Source organism: Melanerpes formicivorus, unplaced genomic scaffold, assembly GCF_026170545.1.
Source record: "Melanerpes formicivorus ecotype bairdi unplaced genomic scaffold, bMelFor1.0.p_v2 SCAF_10, whole genome shotgun sequence".
In the NCBI taxonomy this organism is placed as follows: domain Eukaryota; kingdom Metazoa; phylum Chordata; class Aves; order Piciformes; family Picidae; genus Melanerpes; species Melanerpes formicivorus.
Window position 1 is genome coordinate 8,005,982 of NW_027142362.1, and position 16,890 is coordinate 8,022,871.

A 16,890-nucleotide genomic window follows, 5' to 3' on the forward strand; every position below is an offset into this window, starting at 1 on the left:
ACCACAGGCCTTGGACACACCTGTTCTCAGACAAGTGGTGGTGCCTTGATCTATGACCTGGAAATCACTGAATAATAGAACACCAGGTTGGAAGGGAGCTCAAGGATCATCTGGTCCTACCAGTCTTGGCAAAATCATGATCTAGACAAGATGGCCCAGCACCCTGTTCAGCTGAATCTTAAAAGTGTCCAATGCTGGGAAATCCACCACTTCCCTGGGGAGATTATTCCAGTGGCTGATGACCACTTACAGAACCTTTGGCCAAGCACCTGCTCATCAAATAGGCAAAACACTGTGGGCTATCCTCAGCATGGAGCAGAAACTGCTCATACAGAGCAGCAAGAGAAATCCAGGCCAGCCCACTGCTCACCAACATGCTACACTCACCTGAGGCCCTCCATAAATGAAGAGCACAGTGGGGTACTTCTTCCCAGGCTGCAGATTGTGAGGTTTGTACATCATCCCATAGAGCGTGAACCCCGTGGAGCTCTCAAAGGAGAACACTTCTGGGGGGATGTAATCAGGAAGAGGACCTGCCAGGTGAGGGAACAGAGAGCCTAGTTTAAAAGTGAATGGATGAGTAACACAGCTCTGCTTCAACCCTGCCTCAACAGGGCTGAAATCCCAGTGGAGCCCTCCCACACCTTCCAGTGGATGTGACTGAGAACAGGCAGAGACTGAAAATGTCCCTGTGCTAGGGAGCTTTCTCAGTCCTATCACATTCCCATCTCTGCTCTCCTGTGAACAGCAGTGACTCCTCTCTCCTGACACAGCCATTATAAGTATCACATCCCTTCCTAACCCCACTTAGGACTCACTGCATTAATACACAGAAAGCACAGGATATGGAATATGCCTTAGGGATGGAGAGATGAAAGGGAACAGAAACACAATGGAAAATGAAAGCCCAAGAGCTGGTTCACAAAGCCACCAGCAGCACACAGCTCTTTGGAAGTGTACACCTTTCCCCAGAAGCACTGCACCTTAGGAGGCACGTTCCACAGAGTAAGTGAGTGCATTTAAACCCTTCCCTGATGCTAAACCTGGCTGTCTTCTGGAATATCTTTCATTCTGGTTGTCCTTTTCCAGTTCCTCATTGTAACTGTTACCTGCTGAATCTAAGATGGTTGCCCAGAATTCCTTTGTCCTGTGAGCTGCATCATCTTCAGGTCCTGTCAGCCGGTAAAGTGACACACAGTGGGGGTTCTTCTGATTACTGTACTTGCTGATGAACATGTCACAGTCCTAAGAAGAAAAAGAACATTACCTTGAACTCCTCAGTGCAGAGACACAAGCAAAAGTGATCATTTCTTTCTGTATTTAGATCTCTCAGAAAATGCTTTTGGACCAAATTAAACCAGAAAGTCTAAGCACTTATCTTGATAACAACAGACACACTCCAAGAAGCTACAGTCCTTAGCAAGACTCAGACATTAACACTCCAAAACCAAAAATACACCTGCAAAACCAAGAGTGGCATGAGGACCTTGTCACACATCCTCTTGTGGGTACAGCACTCCCAGCCAAGCAGGCTACTGCCCCTGCTGCCTGGAAGCCCACCCAACACTGTCACAGGCACATGTCCTCTGGTGAAAAGAGCCAGGCTCTGAGAGTTCATCCAGGCTCCTTTTGCTTGAGGTGAGCTGAAGAGCACCTGACTGGCAGGTCAGACCTGGTTTTCAGAGTGGGTTTATGTACTCACTGTACAACACACAGGAGTACACATCACAGTGCAGAATCTGCTTTTGTTATATTCAAATACAGCCTTGTCTGCTGACTGGTGAAGGGCAAGAGTGGTGATAAGCCCCAACACACCCTGCCAGTCCTGCTGTGCAGGGCCCCACAGGCAGACAGGTACCTGGCTGACACAGCAGGCGTGTGAGTAACCTCGTTCTGTCAGCCGCTTCACCTCTCCAGGATTCTCGTAGCTAACAACATACAGGTGATGCTCTAGAGGTGAATCTTTTGTGCCTTGGAAGTACACCAGCTTTTTGGCTTCATCGACATAGATCTGTCAAAACCAAAGCAAACAACACAGCCCTCAGTACTGTTTCTTGCCAAAACAATATGCAGTTCTACTGCTTCCAAGTCTCACTCCAGTTCCCACTGTCACACTTCCATAAAGCTGAGTTTTAGTCTGACAATCTGCAAGGAACAAGCCAAAGGACTGTTCCTACTGTCCCCACCTCTGACAGGCATGATTTGCACTTCATGTCTTGTTCCTCAGCTCTCTCATGCAGGTCCTTCACTCTTCAGTCTCTCCTCTGTTGCTTGCTATTGTTTTACTCTGTCCCCCACTCTCTGTTACCTTCTCACTCTTCACACCCTTTCTCTATATTATATAAACCACTCCAGAAGAAAATCAAGGCAGCAGCTGACTGTAAACAACTGCCATGTCAAATACTCCTCAGCTGTCCCTTCTTTTTGAGCAGACAGCAGAACAGATCCAAGTGCAGGTCAATTTGCACGCCTCATTTCTTAACTGCAATTTTAATGACCATTTAGGAAGGATTTCAAAAACTTTTACAAAGTCCAAACCAGCCAGAAGAATTCTCCTTGAACTGCAAAGAAGTCATCCAGCTTAGAGCTAGAAGAGCAGCAGTTTGGTGAGCAATCCCTCCCTCCTCGTGCAAGCTCACAGGCTACATGGAATATAAAGACAGTGCATTCTAGCTAAAAGGGGACAGGGCTAACAGACTTATGCAGGCCCCTCCAGGGAGTATCTTTTCATTCCAGGACAGCAGTTGGACACCACCATGACATCTTGCTGCTCATGGAAAAAGTGAAATTTCCTCACTGCTGCCTCACAGTATTTTTGCTCTCTTCCCTTTAAGCCTTGAACTTAGTGGGGAAAACTTATTGACAAGGATCCACACAGGAACATGCAGCAAAAAAAAGGCAGCTTATGTTGCTTGTAGTGCTTTCCCACACAGTCAAAATCACAGCCTCTGGGTCCAGAATAGCATGTCAGAGGTAGAGAAGAAATAAAGAACACCAAAAAACCCCCACATGATCTAAATGCTCAAGCACCAGGAGAGGCAGGGTCCACTCTTCTCCAGAAGAGCCTCACTAATGCAACATGAATTGATCTGTGAGGTCTCAGAGACCTCAGCAAGAGAAGAAACTTACATTGGATCCATGCCTGCCAAGCACTTCCCATTCTCCACTAGTAATTGCTATCTCCTCTTTGATGGGGCACTTGAAGTCACCTGCAAATAACCAGCATACAGAGATTTGGCACCTTCACACTTTACAAAACACACAGTCCCAATAATACTTCCTCTTTTTTTATTAGGCTAAACTGTTGTCCCAAGACTAAACCCAAGAACCTGCCTTTGCAGAAGACCCACACCTCTGCCAGCTCCCCAGAAAAAAATCTGAGGGCTGGTACTACATAACCTGCTGTGAAATATATGTTAAAGGATTCAGAGGATTCTGTTTTTCTGGGAAACAAAACACCACCCAAGAAGGAAACCAGGACCACCAGCAAAGCAGGTGTATTTTTTATGCATCCCTTCAACAGACACTGAGTTAAATTAAGTATCACAGCATGAAACTGTAAATTAAATAACATGCTGTGGAAAAACCACTCTGGGAGCTCTCCAGCCAACTGTATCATGCATCTGAGCAAGACCAAACTTATGCTGCAGCTCAGAAGCACATAGGCTTTGAATTTTTTTTTTGGTTGAAATTATTCTTCCTGCATTTCCATTTGCAACAGCTGCCAGTAATTTTCTTCTGCTAACACCTCTGCCTATAAAGCAATGCCCTGATTGTTTCTAAGAGCTGAGAGGAATTCTCTGAACAGCTGTCATATCCCAGGTTCTGCTGCCAAGCACACACACTCATTTTAAGGGGCTAATACTTGGGACCACACAGACAGGGAGGTCCTCTATGAACCTTCTATGGGGAGTTGGTCTCTTCTCCCTAGTATCAGGTAATAGAAAGAGAGGAAATGGTGTCAAATTGTGCCGGGGCGGTTTAGATTGGGTATTAGGAACAATTTATTTCCTGAAAGAGTGGTCAGACATTGGAACAGGCTGCCCAGGGAGGTGGTGGAATCACCCTCCCTGGAGGTGTTCAAGAAACCTATGGGCATGGCACTTGGGGACACGCTTTAACGGCCATGGTGGTGTTAGGCTGATGGTTAGACTCAATGATCTTAGAAGTTTTTTCCAACCAAAACAATTCTGTGATTCTTACAGCGTGTTCAAACTGTGCTCTTTGTCAGCTTCTCTGCTACCAACCTGCTTGCAAAGGCTGACAAGGACGATCTTGATTTCACTCACAAAATCAAGTCCTGAACCAATGTGCACCGATTAGGTACACTGGATCCATCAGAGGTAGCCATGCTATTGCCATAATGATTAACCTCTGGCAAAGGCAGAGCACAAACAGTCCTGATACTGACAAGGAAAAGCCACCTGAGTGCATTTCACTGTGTCACAGGCAGCTTGTTTCCCATCTCAATTTGTGAAACTTTTCCCTCTAGTCTGTGAGGAAGAACCAGGGTTAGAACGAAGGCATGCGGAACCCAGAACGACTGCATGATTTCAAGAGGAATGGTAGCACAGTGACATGCTTTTCTGGGTAACAGGAGGAGTTTCCAGTAAGACAGTAATTCCTGCCACCTGGAAGGACATTTATTTCCTCACTACTTGACAGCAAATTGCCAATTAAAGCAAAAGAACCATTTCACTTACTCGGAGCAGGGAGGCCTCCACATGAGCGTTTATACTTGCTCTCCTTCAGAACTGAGGTGACTTTGTACAGGTGCCGGAACCCCGTCTTACACTCGGAGGCAAAAATGAACTCTATCTCATCTTCATGAGTTTGAGGGAAAACATGAAAGATATCATGGATCTGTGGAGACAGAGCAGTGGATCATTGCTACCAGCAGGACTTCAGCACTGAAGTCCCATTAGTAACCTCCTCTTACTGCTCAACACAGACCACACAGTTCACACTAGCAGGGTGTGAACCAGTGATGCTCATGAAGCAGGGAGTGCCTGCAGACAGTAGCCACATGTGCAGCACAGCTCTGAACTTTTTGCTGCTTTAACTCTAAATTCTGGCCAAAGAAGTAAGCTTTCCTGAACCCATTTTTCTAGCTTGAGATACAGACAATGTGTGAGGAGCCAACCAGAGAAGCTGAGCTCAGTGGCTGTCCCTGTCCAGTGGTGTCTAGAAGCCCACAAGTGAAGGGTTATTTAAAGAAGGACAAGCTGACATCATCTTCCCACTCATGAAGATGCAAATCCTTGCTTCAAGAGACAATCTTTCGGGGGACTCCGGCACTTATCTACACAGTATGATCTGCCTGCCAAAAACCACTCCAGCCAACAAAAATAATGGGGAAAGGACAACTGACAGCACCATCCTGAAATCATGACCAGTATTGCCAAGGAGAAAACATGGTATCAGAGAGAGCACTCATTGCATAGTCACCATTCACTGGAAGGCTTTGTGCAAATGCTCCCTGCTGAAAGATCTACCTTCCTGATTGATGTGCCCAGGCCCTCCTGCACCCTAGCACACCTCCAAGGTGATGCCAGTTTAGAGACATCGATCTTTATGTGCAGGATTGTGAACAGCACTCAGTTTTACAGCACTAGCCTAGCACACCAATGTCCAGTCTCACAGCACAGGCCCTAGGGCACACCTTGAGAACATCAGACACAAATCTATTTCACTAGACCCTATGTAGCTACAGAGAATTTTAGTGATTGTTAGCAGATTCTCAGGACTTGTTCACTCAGTATCATCTAGACACATCTTTGCTCACTTCACCTGCTGGCACTGCTGGTGGTGAGCAACCAGCACCAAGAGGCTGGAGGGGGTTAGTGCAGGCAAGAGGCTACCCTGCATGTCAGAGCCCTGGGCTCTTCTTCCAGCTCTGTTTGACCACTGTGCAGCCTCAAGCAAAGCAGCTCTGCTTTCATATCACATCTCTGTTTTCCTCATACTGGTTTTAACAGCAGTATGAACATACTGGGTTTAACAGCAGGGACCACAGAATATTCACAAAGGTTGTGCATTTGGAGCACGCTCCCAGGCAGCAGAGTAACACTAACGTTGCCCAAGTGCTACAATGAGGGTCTTGAACAACAAATTGTCAGAGAAGGCTGAAATTCCAATTCTTACATTTATCCAGATGTCTGTTGTTTCTTCATAAATAATGAAAGGTGTAATAGAATCTGGTACAGCATCGATAAGTTTCTGTCTTTCCATTGCATCATCTTCTGTGGGGATGAATAATGCAGGAGGGATTAAAACTATCTGAAGTCGAGTTTGGGAGCGATCCAGTAAGATGGACCAGATGCTGTTGAGGAGACAGATATTAAAGAAAATAACAAGCAGCCATGAGTATTAGACAGGCCTGAAAATCTCAACAGACACTCATTAGCACTAGCCACTTTGAGAGAGTCAGGAATGCTCAATTTCATATTAAGCACAAAGCCATGTAAAATTTCACCCACATAAACAAATCTCTTCCATAACACAAGAACCTATTTCACTTCATTTCAATATTGCATAAGCACTGCAGGTTCAAAAGTTTAATTCTATTCTCCCCAATTTGAATTGTGCTTCAGGGAGGAAAGAGAAGAGGGGGGAAAAAAATCAACAGGGAATAATGAAGCAGAAAAAAAATGTTCAATTGACATTTCAGGAGATACTTGTAAAAATGCTAATGTTTGAAATCTATATCTGGCAGAGAGTAACACTGGCACCTAAGTGAGCAGGCAGCAGACCCTGCCATGCTTCTGATGGCTTTGCATGTAGCTCTAATAATAATCCCACAAAAAGCAAGATAATGTAACAAATGTGTCCCTGCCATTTCTTCCCCCTCTGGGGGAAGTGGGGAGGAAACAAAAAAATTCAGAAGTTGAAAGCCATCTTTAGATTAAAGAAGTGGAATTCTGGATAAGCCTTCGGTGAGTTAGAGACACTGTACTACATCATCTACAGGGTTAAAAATGACATGCAAATGTGAGTAGCACTTACAGCAGGTTTTCTGATCAGTAAGTCTGGTCAGCAAGGATGGTCCAGGGAGCTAGCCTAGGGCCTGGGGGACCTGGGCTCAATTCTCTCCTCAGCCACAAACTTCCTGTGTGACCATGGCAAGTCATTTAGCCTCTCTGGGCTTCAGTTCCCCATCTGTAAAATGGGGACAATAGCACTGCACTCTCTCTCACAGGGAAGCTGACAGGACACATACATCACAGGCTGTGAGTGCCCAATACCAAAGCAGCAGGGCCAGGTACCAGAGAAAGAGACAAGGAGAACTTGGATTTGGCTTTGGAAAAATTGTCCCCTTTGCAGAAACAAGTTTGTAGCAATGAAAAAATAAAAGCAGGCTTAAGCTTGGAGAAGTCGGAGACCATTCTGCTTCTAACTGCATTACCCCAAACCCTCTAAGCAGAGACAGGATTAACATACGCACTATTTTCCTTCTGGCGTCCACCCAGCTCTAGCAATGTACTCTACTCCTTCAAAGAGGATCTCGAAGGGCTGAACTAGCTCTTTATCCACAACATCTGCAATCTGTTGACAAAGCAGCAATTCAGTGACACTGAGATGAACCCCCACAACCAGTTTTCATGCACGATGACTGGGCACAGAAGACTTCTTTCTGTGCATCTCATGCAATTTAGATAGTTCAGCCTTTTACAACACAGGGGACTCAACCCTGCCTGTAGCACAGTAGGAGGGGTGCACACTAACAGTGCAGCCAGGGCTGGGATGCTGCTCACAAATCTATCATTCGTCTTGGACAAGTCACTTCCACGCTCAGTTTCCCATGTAAAGGGATTCGTATCAAGCTGTTTTGTAAGGTGTTTCATTGGCAGATACTGAACATCCTGCATGACAGCCAGTTATCAACACAGCTCTAATTCATGATAGGCAATTCTGCACTCTGGATGGGACTTGGGACAAGTCACAGTGGTACCCAAAGGGTTGTGACAGCTTTCCCTGCCTTTGCTGGCTGACATCACTATCCCGGCAGATGACTGTTAACGGCTGAAGCAGCTCAAGCGTAGAGAGGATCCCACTTGAGTATGGCTGCTAGTGTATCTGTTTGGCAAGGTTAATCTCTCAACTGTCCAAAGATTTGGACTGGGCTATGGAAATTTCTGCATCTGTTACAAGTTCAAGTCTTCCCATATGTCCATGCTGCTCTCCAGGGTGATATATTGTCTTTGCAATCCAATGTTCCCAATATCTTCAGCCAATCAAGAAATCTGCCACATAAGAAGGTCTAACCATCCATACCTAAAACACTCTGCTTTGCTGCTGAGTTCATAAACCAGCGATAGGGAAGGAAAGCACAGCCTTGAGAAACGCTGCTGCACACACAGACACCACATATCTGCATAGAAATGAGCAAGTGCACTGCCTCCAGAGAAGCCATTAAGCTATCACAACCAAGAAAGTCTGCTTGTGCTGAACTGGAAAATGAATTTTACTAAAAATAGAATCAGGAAAACAAGCAGAACATAGAACTTACTCTGCCTTCCGCATTGATTGTCACTTCAGAGATCTTGAAAGTGACCTTTGGATTTGCTGTACCTATAAAAACAGATGTTAGCAGTCAGGCACCAAGTGCTTGCTTCCAAGAGGGCAGGCCTGAACTGTGGATCACTGTGTTGTTCATATGGAACTGGAAAAGGCAAACAGCAGAATACACTTTGATCAAATAGCCTGCTTGTATGTGTGAGAGACAGCAAAGAACCAGGCAGGGGAAAAAAGAGACTGCAAATGTGAGGTGGACTCAGTGTATACAATCCTGCAAAGATCTGATCAAAAGCCATGCTACTGTCACTTCTCTCCCACTAGTCCCTCAGGTACTAGTTGGAAGCAAATGCTCAGGAGTGATGAAGACAAGAAAGCAAGCTTTGGTTTACTGTTTGGCTGTTATTCTTGAGGTCATGTATAAAAAGTGATCCAGTGCTAAGAAGGATCACTGAGAGCAATTCATGCTTAAAAACCTATTGCCATGACTAGTGTGGTCAAGATAACAAAGCTACATATTTGTGTTGAACATTGAAAATCTGCAGTTAACTCTTCACACAAAGCAGCAGCTCATCCTGCTGTGCCTGCAGTGCCAGCAGCCTGCTGCACAGCAAAGCAGGACTGCAAGCACTAGAAAGCCAGTTGATCCACCATGAGCCAGAGGTAGCCAATCCCACGTACTCTGAATATTCTCAGTACTGCTGTGAGGTATTCCTGCTTCATCAATCTAGCTTATACACAAAAACTGATGGACTGAGATGAAAAAACTTGCCTTGGGCCACAGGCATTTTCCTAAAGTGGTGAAATTTAGCATTGAACAGAGCTATGGCAAAATACTCTCAGAACTCTGGGTGTACAAAAACACCAAAAAAAAGCAAGAATTCCTCTCTTGCTCCTTAGGCTAATGCTAAGCCTTTCCTCCTCCTTGAAACAAGTCATAAATCAGGATCATAAGCAGAAAACTTTTTCCACTGGATTGGGGAATCTGCAAGGTCTGAATGAATTCTGTAGCTTGGGAAGGTCAGCCAAACAGAATATATTTCTCAGAAAAAAAACCCAGAATATTTCAGGAGTGAGGAAAGAGAGTGAATGACTGTTATCTGTGAGCAACATGTCCTGTTGTAACAGCAGGGAAACCTCAGAAAGACAAGGGTCAAACTGTTCAATTTGTCCCATGCACCTGACAGTGAATGAGCCCTCTGCTGAAGTCCCCACTCTCCCGTTTCAAATGGCATTAAAGTTAATATGCATCACACCTGCCCTCATCCCTTTACTGCTGAAGCCTCCAGATCATTTACTGCTTGAAAACATGACAACAGGAGGTTTTCTGGGTAGGCTGTAAGCCTGTTGAGTTTGCTGTTCAAAGTCCAAGAGGAATCATGAAGAACAGAGTCCTTCAGAACTTGAACTACCAGGGCACTGCCAGCAGCTAAACAGAAACCCTCCTGAAAAAATCAAAGGCCACAAACCTGCAGCTATTACCCTAGAGACAGAAGGCCATAATAAGAATCAGCTCCTCAACAACTCAGATCTGCCAGGATCTGAGACAGCAACTCCAAAATAGTGACAATCAGATAGGGTTTCTGCCAGCTCCTGAGACTCCCAGACTCCAGAGCACTTAGTAACCACATGGCTGGAATATCAGCACAGCCACCAGTGACTCATCTAACTTCCACAGCAGCAGTTTCCCCAGACATTCTCATCACCTGGACTCCAGTTCAAAAACTACTCAACACCTCTCCAACAAGCCCCTGCTTCAGGCTAGGAAAGTCACTGCTGTCAGGCACATGGAATAAAAGATGTGTTTCCCAGAAACAGAGACGTATGGTATCAGGGTCTCACCAGTTTTGGGGTACCGGAAGGAATCTGTCCTTCTTGTCTCCAGCATGGGTGATGTGACATGGATAATTTCCACCTCTGATTCATCATTTTCTTCATAAAGAATTCGAAGAACTTTACCCCCATTCAGTGCTGCAAACACATGAACATTTCCTGGTCAGACCAGCTCTCATTACCAGGCACCAATATTCTCTCAAGAGAACAAGCAGGTTGGAAAGATGAAGAAAAATCCAACAAAGGGATTAATGTTCCATTAAGCAAAACACTCTCAGAGTCTTAGAACTCCCACCACTGCTGGGAGAAGGGAAGTCTCTTCCCCCAGTAACACGTGCTCACAAGGCCACTGCTAACATGCCCACTGCTGCAAAGAGCTCCAAAGTTGCTATAAGTATAAAGACAAGTAACAGAAAAAACCACCTCTGCCCTGAACAGCAGAGCTGGGCAGACACTCCTCGTGCCTGACAGACACACTGAGGGAGCCACACACTTACTTGGCTGTGCCTTTGGACTCCACCAGTAGCCTGTGTATCTGTCAAACTCCTCCTGCAGCACAAAAGTAGCCACGCCAGCACATTTTGGATCCTCCTCAACATTGGCCAGCTCTAAAAAAAGACAAAAGAATCAGTTCATGTTGCACTGCAGAATCAGACCAGCTCTACATTACCCGCTGCACGGCCCACGTTCACCCCTCCAGGAACAACTACGTGACAATAAATCTGACTTCTCAGCAGATCTGGTTTCTGCTTCCACTCTGTTGATTTATTTAGGGAGGATCTAACCCCCTCTGACACCAAAGCTCCTTTTAGGAAAAGGAAGCCCATTCTCCCTTCTTACTGCTAATCATTTAGTCTCCCAATTCTCTGTGTACTAGTTGAAGAAAGAAAATGTTCTCGCTGCTTGAACTCACTGAATTGGAAGGACAAGTTTCATGAAACCAAAGGAAAACAAACAAACAAAACCCAAACCAACCTTTCCAAACAACTGAAATTATATAGAAAAAAATAAAATAAAATAAATGAAGCATCAGCAATTTCATTCACTGCACAAACCCAAAGTAACAGCCTTACATAACACCTCACCACAACGACATATCCAGAGGGCTTCAATATTTTTCCTGTTACCCTGGAGGTAACTTAGCAGCGCTCCATAAATAATTATCATCTGAGAAGGAGTCATTGCTACAGTTTATTTTTAATGTACTTACATAATATTTTAATATTTCACATTTAAATAAGCTAAAGCATTAATATAAAGTGTCAAGGAAAAAAAAAAATTAACCACAATGTAAATGATAAGAGTTGAAATACAAATCGTAATTGACTTCTAAAAGTGTTTTGGCAGAAATATCCCATTTGCCTTCCTCCAAGGTGCATGTCAAAGACAGAGCTGACAGAAGTGAGGACTTAAATTACTATGAGGGGCCAGCAGAAGCCCCAGTGCTATTCAGAAACTGTCTATATTGTTTCTGAAAGGCTCTGTAGCCTGCTTTTAATGACAGAAACTTTCCTCCAGCTCTATTCCACCCACAGCTCCTCCACAAAAAAAAGGCTGTTCCAGTAAAGAGGAATCTGCTGTGTTTCAGAAGAGTCCTTCCATGTGTATTCAACAAATAATTCATTCTGCCAGATTCACAGGGCAGGGAAAAGAATCATCCCACAATCTCTGCACTAGAGGAACCATGTAGAACGTGACAAACAAGGTGGAATAAAGCGGCCATTCCCCCAGATTGCAGAAGAACCCCTGGTGCCACTGCTTAATTCAGTCTAGCAAGAGCAAGTGCAGAGGAGGTGAAGTGATGTAACTCAGGATGTGTTACCATTGTGCACAAATGTTAGCCTCCTTTCTTCTCTGGTTTCTATATTAGATATCCAGATGTCATTGCTATGGATAAATGCAATCCAATTTGGATCAGCTGGACAAAGCTTGGGATCCATCCGGATATTTGGGCAACTGGTCTCTACCAGAATGGGTCTTAAAGGCTGTTGCTGTTTGAAAGGAAAGAAAGGCACAGTGAAAAACAGACACTTACAGAAACTAACCTGGATTATCATCAGGTCTCCAGGACCACAGCAGCGAGGGCACTGACTCAAATACATTGGTTTACAACAGAGGAATCTCCATTTTAAACACAGAAAGATACTATACAGGTATTTTATAGAGCAAATTGTGCTTCTGACACGGTTGCACAGATCCCACCAGGGCCTCTTTCTGTCCTGAGGATTAGCCACAGATCAGAAGGCAGCTTGCCTAGAGAAGCCTGGCACACTCTTACAAACAGCACCCTAAAATGGGGCTGGTAGAACACACAATCCTGTCCTCCAAAAGCAGCTCAGGGTACAGTAAATTCCCTTTGACAACAGGGTGAGGCAGACAGTAAGCATTTGTTGTTATAGTAGTAAGAAATTATCTCAGCTTTGATGTCCAGCTTCAGCTCCAGCACGGTAAAATTTGCTTGTTCTGCAAGTTACACAGCCAACTCTTGTAATGCACACAGCAGTGACTGCTGAATGGTGACCTCTAAACAACAGCTGGGCAATAAAAGTACAGAATGGTGGGGGTTGGAAGGGACCTCTGGAGATCCTCCAGGCCAACCCCACTGCTAAAGCACAGTCACGCAGAGCAGGGTACCCAGGATCACAATGTCCAGGTAGGTTTGGAATCTCTCCAGAGAAGGAGACTCCACAACCTCTTTGGGCAGCCTGCTTCATGCTCCATCACCCCTGAAGTAAAGAAGTTTCTTCTTAGGTCCAAGTGAAAAGCTACCTCTGATGTGATTTCTGACTACATGAAGGAGCACAGAGCACCCCAGCCTGTGTGTTGCTTTTATTGGCACTGATACTCATGAAAAAAATCAACAACATCTGATCTCCTGCCTTGCTGCCATGGTTTCTACCATTTCTTGTAATTCTCCATCTCTACCTGAGTTTCTACAGCCATGAAAATTCATCCCTCTGGAGGACCTGAAGGGAGGTTGTAGCCAGGTGAGGGTTGGTCTCTCCTCCCAGGCAATCAGCACCGGAACAAGAGGACACAGTCTCAAACTGTGCCAGGGGAAATTCTTGACAGAGAGAATTGTTAGCTATTGGAATGGGCTGCCCAGGGAGGTGGTGGAGTCACCATCCCTAGAGGTGTTCAAAGAGGGATTGGACATGGCACTTGAAGCCATGGTTAAGACCAACCTTATTGAATCTAGGATTCTCTGACTTCCCCATGTTTCAAGGGGTATCAAGACTACTTGCCATGCTAATGCAGCAATAACTGATGATCACACCCTGCTCTCACTGCAAGCCAGGGGAGCTTCTAGCCACAGGAAGGGAAACAGGAGATGAGCAAACTCACAGTGAATCCATGAGGGCCTCCATCTTTTACGTGATAAATCCCACTTCCAGCCTGAAAGAGAAAGGTGCCACTTTCTCGGTGGTAATCGTAAGAGGCGATCCCGACGGTGCCAATTCGCTTTCTCTCCCGCAGCAACTCCTCTTCACGAGAGTACATCCCATAGTCCAGGATGGCCTGAAGAAGGGCAAAGAAGCACAGTCAACATCTCTGCATGTCTTACTATGCTGGCAGAGCCTCTCTGCATGTCAAGCTTCCAGGAACAGATGGCTATGCAGACACCCTCCTCCTCCAGAATCCTTCTGGCAGCCAGAAGCTCGCTACTGCTTGTACCTCTGCCATCAGCTCCTGTAGGTGCAGGTCATGATCAGATCCTACACAACTGTAAACCTGACAGCCACTTCTGCCACTTCTCCCATAGCAAGACCAGCATTATTCCAGTATTCTCTGATGTAATAAAGACCAGGCTGAAGGTCTGTTATTTACAGAATGAGTAGGAGAGTCTTTGATGACTTTTGCAAAGACACACAGTGACTGGTCTGGTGGGAGGAGAGCACAGCAGAGATTTTATGTCTGGATGACAGTCTGAGGAAATAACATGGGAAAAAACACACCTAGTACAAGGGAGTTTGTCCCACCTCCTCCAAGCTGCTGTGGTGCATGAGGTGCAACTGGTGCGGGCTTGCTATGCAGAGGTGAAAATGGGACATGCACCCCAGCAAGTGGGAAAGGGATTCTCTGCTCCAGTATGAGTCATGGAGCCACTGACTGATTCCCGGGGGACTCATCACTTCTCCCCGTGAGACTGATTGCTGGAGCCCACAGGCTCCTCCAGCAAGCCCCAGGAGCTCACAGCAGAGAATTTGATGCTAATTAGTACTTGCAGTCTCTGCTGGCAAAGGAGGAATCATCTAGCACACACAGGTTTTATAATGCATAAAGGCTGTAACTTCAAACACTGAGGGGAAAGCTGTGCTTGGTTCTGAGATGGCTGCAGAGTGAGCTGGGTACAAGGAGAACCTTAGGCTCCATATTTTAATGATGGTTTGTAGGTACAACCCCAAAGCCTGTGTACTTGCACTGCCAAGAAACCAGGACCCACCGGAAAGAGATCCAAAAGAGGCTTCCAGGAAAGCAACAGGACAGCAGCTTTGTTTATGGTTTTGGGAATTTCAGAGTAGAAGAGCGTGTTCTCCCTGTTCTCCCCAGACATTGCTGTTGTAAAAGTGAGAAGGAAGGGGGAGCAAAAAATGTATATTAGATTTCTGTTAGTAATCCAAACATCTCAAAGCATACCCAGGAACAGTTTCACTTCCTACCAGAGAAAGTACTGAGAGTTTCTGCACTGCAGCCTCACACTGGGAATTCTCTGCCTCACAGAAATGCAAGTCACGGAGAAGCAGAGAAGAAGGAACCACAGGCAGGCTTACCCCACACTGCCCAGAGCAGATCTGTGTCTTCTTGCAGTCTGGGGGCACTTTCATTTGGTAAGCTTTTAAAATCATTACTAATTCCCCTGGATGGAACATGGCATGATGCAGCTCATGTTTCAAAGATAATGCATTTTGGGGAAGACCTGAACATCCCTTTCCTGCTCCTCTCCCTCAGTATTATTCAGAGGTCTGAAATCTCCTGCCAACGCAAAACAGGACCAACCCAGGAGCTAAATGTGCCCTGAGGTAGGTCAAGTCTGACCTGTGGCTCAGGAAGCAGCATCCTGGAAACCAGAGCTCATCTCAGCTGAGGTTAGCCTTAACCCATCCCCAACATGCTTGAACTCAGCATCATTCAAGGATTATGACCCCCATCTTCTGATAAGGGGGAAAAGAGAGAGATCAACAGTTTTCTGACAATGTCACTGCATAGCACATGCAAAGACTCTGAATCACAAATCAGACCTTAAGCAACCAGCCTGAGTAGCAAGCAATGGGGCAAGAACATGGCTCTGGCTCCCAGGTCTTTGCTCTGGGCATTGTTTCTCCCCCTAACCCCTTTCTTCATGGATTTATGTTCAGTAACTGCAGCTTTTGGCAAAAGTGTTGCTCTAACACAAGACCTGCTCCAAAAAGCCACCCAGAAGGTTGCTCATGTCTCACTTACAGGGCCAAATTGCTTCAAGCACAGCTGCAACTCAGAAATGCAGATTTATCAAGAGAGCACTAATTAGTGAAACAACACAGAAGTGAGGCACTGAGGCCAAGAACAATAAACTACATTAATTTCTCATTATCAAGACCAAAAATGTTGAGAAAAACGTTTAGTCTTTAAGCTGTCCCTGCCCTACAATGCTATTTATTCCCTTTGGAATCCCTGGAAAACCCACTCCATCAATAGCCAAAATACAAAGGACTCTCTAAATCACATTTATAATCTGTTTGGGAAGGAAACTCTGCAGGAGAAAAAACTTCTACACAGTATCTGTAATGAAGAGAAAGGAGAACAAACTGACACAGCTTTTGGACAGGGGATATCATACTTGGGGTGAGAAAAAACAGACTCAACATACTACACCCCTTCTCCCAGCTACAAAACATGCCCCAAAGGACACTCCACAGTTGTCTTCCAGCTTCAACAGGTCCAATAGGTCATCTCCAACCACACCATTTCCGTGGGAGATTACACCACAAGTTTTAATGAGGCATTAAGATCACGATCATGACATCTGATCAGCCAATCTGGCCTGAAATCCATTCTGATTTAGCTGCCAGAAACACCCAGCTCTCAAGAACAGCCAAACCCCAACAGACTATGAGCCTCACCAACAGGGAAGGGCTGGTAAGCAATGTGAGGCTCATAGACGGCCTTGGCTGCAGTGACCATGAAGCAGTTGAATTTAACATCCTCAGGGCAATCAGGAGGAAGTATTCCAAGCTCATGACCCTAGACTTTAGGCATGCAGATTTTGATCGCTTCAGGGATCTGCTAGCCAAAGTGTCATGGGACAAAGCCCTGGAGGGAAGAGGGACCCAGGACAGCTGGTCAGTATTCAAGGACCACCTCCTCTGTGTCCAGGAGCTCTGTGTACCAACAAAGAGAAAAGCAGGTAAGAATGCTAGGAGGCCTGCCTGGATGGGCAAGGAGCTACTGGACACACTATTAGTTAAAAGGAAACTCTACAGGAAGTGGAGGGAAGGACAGGTAGAACAGGGGGAATACAAGGAAGCTGCCCGAGCAGCAAGAGTCCTGGTTAGGAAAGCCAAA

At 45.5% G+C, this 16,890-nt stretch overlaps 1 protein-coding gene across 6 annotated transcripts in view; it reads right to left on the reverse strand.

Moving 5' to 3' along the window:
• DPP8 (dipeptidyl peptidase 8) overlaps nt 1–16,890 on the reverse strand; it is a 31,851-nt gene that overhangs the window by 10,507 nt on the left and 4,454 nt on the right. For 4 of the 6 annotated variants that reach the window (XM_068143501.1, XM_068143500.1, XM_068143502.1 and 1 more), the window contains exons 3-15: nt 14,792–14,904; nt 13,693–13,866; nt 12,170–12,338; nt 10,845–10,955; nt 10,357–10,485; nt 8,510–8,571; nt 7,445–7,545; nt 6,145–6,322; nt 4,704–4,863; nt 3,130–3,209; nt 1,859–2,011; nt 1,110–1,245; nt 388–533 (exon numbers count right to left, since the gene is read on the reverse strand). In XM_068143501.1, coding sequence (XP_067999602.1) covers nt 388–533; nt 1,110–1,245; nt 1,859–2,011; nt 3,130–3,209; nt 4,704–4,863; nt 6,145–6,322; nt 7,445–7,545; nt 8,510–8,571; nt 10,357–10,485; nt 10,845–10,955; nt 12,170–12,338; nt 13,693–13,866; nt 14,792–14,904 — 1,712 coding nt within the window. Of the gene's footprint in view, nt 1–387; nt 534–1,109; nt 1,246–1,858; nt 2,012–3,129; nt 3,210–4,703; nt 4,864–6,144; nt 6,323–7,443; nt 7,546–8,509; nt 8,572–10,356; nt 10,486–10,844; nt 10,956–12,169; nt 12,339–13,692; nt 13,867–14,791; nt 14,905–16,890 lie in introns of those variants that run through there. The other 2 variants (XM_068143504.1, XM_068143505.1) reach the window with 2 other exon arrangements.